General features: G+C 39.4%; 1 protein-coding gene across 3 annotated transcripts in view; it reads right to left on the bottom strand.

Annotated features, from left to right (window-relative positions):
* Tbc1d19 (TBC1 domain family member 19) overlaps positions 1-2,580 on the bottom strand; it is a 188,036-nt gene that overhangs the window by 95,529 nt on the left and 89,927 nt on the right. For all 3 annotated transcript variants that reach the window (XM_008837347.2, XM_029565543.1, XM_029565544.1), the window contains one exon: positions 1,929-2,041. In XM_008837347.2, the coding sequence (XP_008835569.1) occupies positions 1,929-2,041 (113 nt within the window). The remainder of the gene's footprint in view (positions 1-1,928; positions 2,042-2,580) is intronic.

The following is a 2,580-nucleotide window of genomic DNA, read 5'->3' as shown; positions in this document are numbered from 1 at the left end:
AGGGACATAAAGGACAGTTTTTGCTCCTTGCCCTCCTAGGTCAACTAGTTCCAGGGGACTATGAGCATCTCCCAAAATGTCCTGTAATTGTGGTGAGTGACCTGTCCTCTTGATCAAGGAGGCCGTGGAGACCCCATGAGATGGACTTGAACCTCCTACAAAGAAGAGGGTCAACACAGAGGAAACATTTCCTCCATGCTTCCAAGCAAAGCTATCCATGGTTGAACAGGACATTTGACTTATCTTCACATAGGCGGGACTGGTCAAAGAAAGGAGCAAGGGGCTCCCCCAAGCCCCTGTGACCCCTGAGGAACAGATCCTCAAACGGCCTTAAGAGTAAAAATAAATTGGTTTATCTGGGCCAACTGTATGGCCTTAAACACCCAAAAGGAAAGTATAACCAAAGATTAAAGGAGCCAACACAATTTCTTAAGAGTCCATATGTATAGCTAAAGGCTACATAACAAGCAACAATGCCAGATAGGAGATACCTTTCTTTGAGTTATTGGCCATGGTGGCCAAAGGGACTCCCAAATAGTAACCCAGCATAGAACTGGGAAAATGAACAGCAGACCCTAATCTTATCTAAAGGAATATTGACAACTGATTGCTGCTAGATGAGGAACAGCTGACCTTCCTAAAACAAAAACTCTAGATAGGCTGACTAGACTCATCAGATGGACAAGTAGTGGGGAATGGCTGGGGGTGCTGGCAATACAGCGGAGAGTAGCAGGGATGGCAGAGTATAAGGGCTCTAGCGGGGGGGTGCTATGGGAGGGTGTCATCTGGAAAGTGGGTGTAGAGATGAATAAGATGGTTTGGGACGTTCTGTGTGATATACACGCACAAAAAAATCAACAAATTTTTAAAAGTGAATTATATTTGAGGAGGAAGCATAAAAATTATGTCATGTTAATTAGTAGAGGTGATAAACATTACCACTGAAACCTATCCGATGACTTTATAGACATACACAAGTACCAAGGATTCGAGTGCAACCAACTATGACTAGTAATAATCAGATACATATAGATTAGAGACGCATGTGCTAACATATCAGGTTATTAGCAAAAACAATGAGTCTTTCTGTATGAAACTGTGTATTTTAATAATGAAATGGAGATCTTTTTTAAAGGTTATACAATCATTCAATTTTATGTCTTAGAGGGTTTATACTGAGTTCAGTATTGTATAACTGTATTAATTCAATAGTGAACCTAAAAATTTTATAGCCACTTTTGAAAGAGATGTATCTTTGCTCTGGAGAGTATTACTGAGTATGTTAAAGCTGTAATGAAATGCTCCTTCTAAAACATAAAAAAATATATAATAAAAAAAAGTTCATGCACTTACAAACAACTATTCCTATATCATCTATCAAATTAAAAACCACAGGAAGAGTGCACATTTCAAAGGTAACCATAAAACCTTAGTGTGGTGGTACGTGCCTATAATCCCAGCACTTCAGAAACAGAGACAAGAGGATCAGGAGCTCAAAGCCAGCCTCAGTTATATAGTGATTTTGACACCAGCATGGGATATATGGGACCCTGTCTCACAAAAGGAATAAGGAATTCACTCATTTTTTCTGAGCTGCTCTTCTTTATCTTGTTGGTATAAGATCCCCATCCTATCACATGTCTTCACTAATCTAAATGATCAGGCATTACTTCTCAAAAGTTTACTTACTGTTTTACTCTCTTTGTATATATGATCACACTATCTAATTAATAACAAAAGCTTGTATGTTGAGCATACTGACTAAACTATGTTAAATCTTGCTTTAAAACCCTAAATGACAGTGATGTTGAAATGACAAGGAGAGGGGTGAATGATAGACTACTTCACAGAAGTTTTTCTGTTTTGAATAATCCTATTTGGAAAATAAATATGAATACCTCAAAACTGGGCCATCTTTTTTCTCTTACCTCGGGTTGACTGGAGATATTCAAGATGAGCGCCCATAGCTCAGCTCTCAGTGCTGTGGGGCTTCCTTGTCTGATATACTGCTGTGCAGCAGCACTATCTTGCTGTGCCAGAACTGTCAAACGTATAGCACAATCTCATTAGAGAATTCATAATATATGAAATATATCTGAAATCTTTAATTATAAATCTTTTGGGAAGCAAAAATTCAGTCTTCATCTCTAACATAATTACATCCTATCCTTTTCTTCTTGGACTCTCTGGATTTTGAGATGGTTCTATTACAGATCAAAAAGGTTAAAGCCTTAAGCTCCTCCAGCTTCAAACAGTGTGATGAATGTGGGCATTTTGAGATCATTCTGCTCCACGAATCTAAAACTCCTAATGAGAGGTAATGCCTGGCTGCTACTGTCAAGTGAAGTCATGTCTTCAGAACTCTTACCTTTCATATACATTGCTACTAAATCATGGATGCTGTCATATGGGAAGTAGCACAGTGCATGAAGTATCTTGACCAAGAATAACATATAAGAATAAAAGACATTCAGCCAGGTGTGGTGGCGCACCTCTTTAGTCCCAGCACTCGCGAGGCAGAGGCAGGCAGATCTCTGTGAGTTCAAGGCCAGCCTGGTCTACACTTCCAGGCCAGTGCCA

This window comes from Nannospalax galili, unplaced genomic scaffold (assembly GCF_000622305.1).
Source record: "Nannospalax galili isolate Female #2095 unplaced genomic scaffold, S.galili_v1.0 scaffold777, whole genome shotgun sequence".
Classification (NCBI taxonomy): domain Eukaryota; kingdom Metazoa; phylum Chordata; class Mammalia; order Rodentia; family Spalacidae; genus Nannospalax; species Nannospalax galili.
Note: the sequence above shows the minus strand (reverse complement) of the source record. Positions and strands in the feature narration are given on the sequence as shown.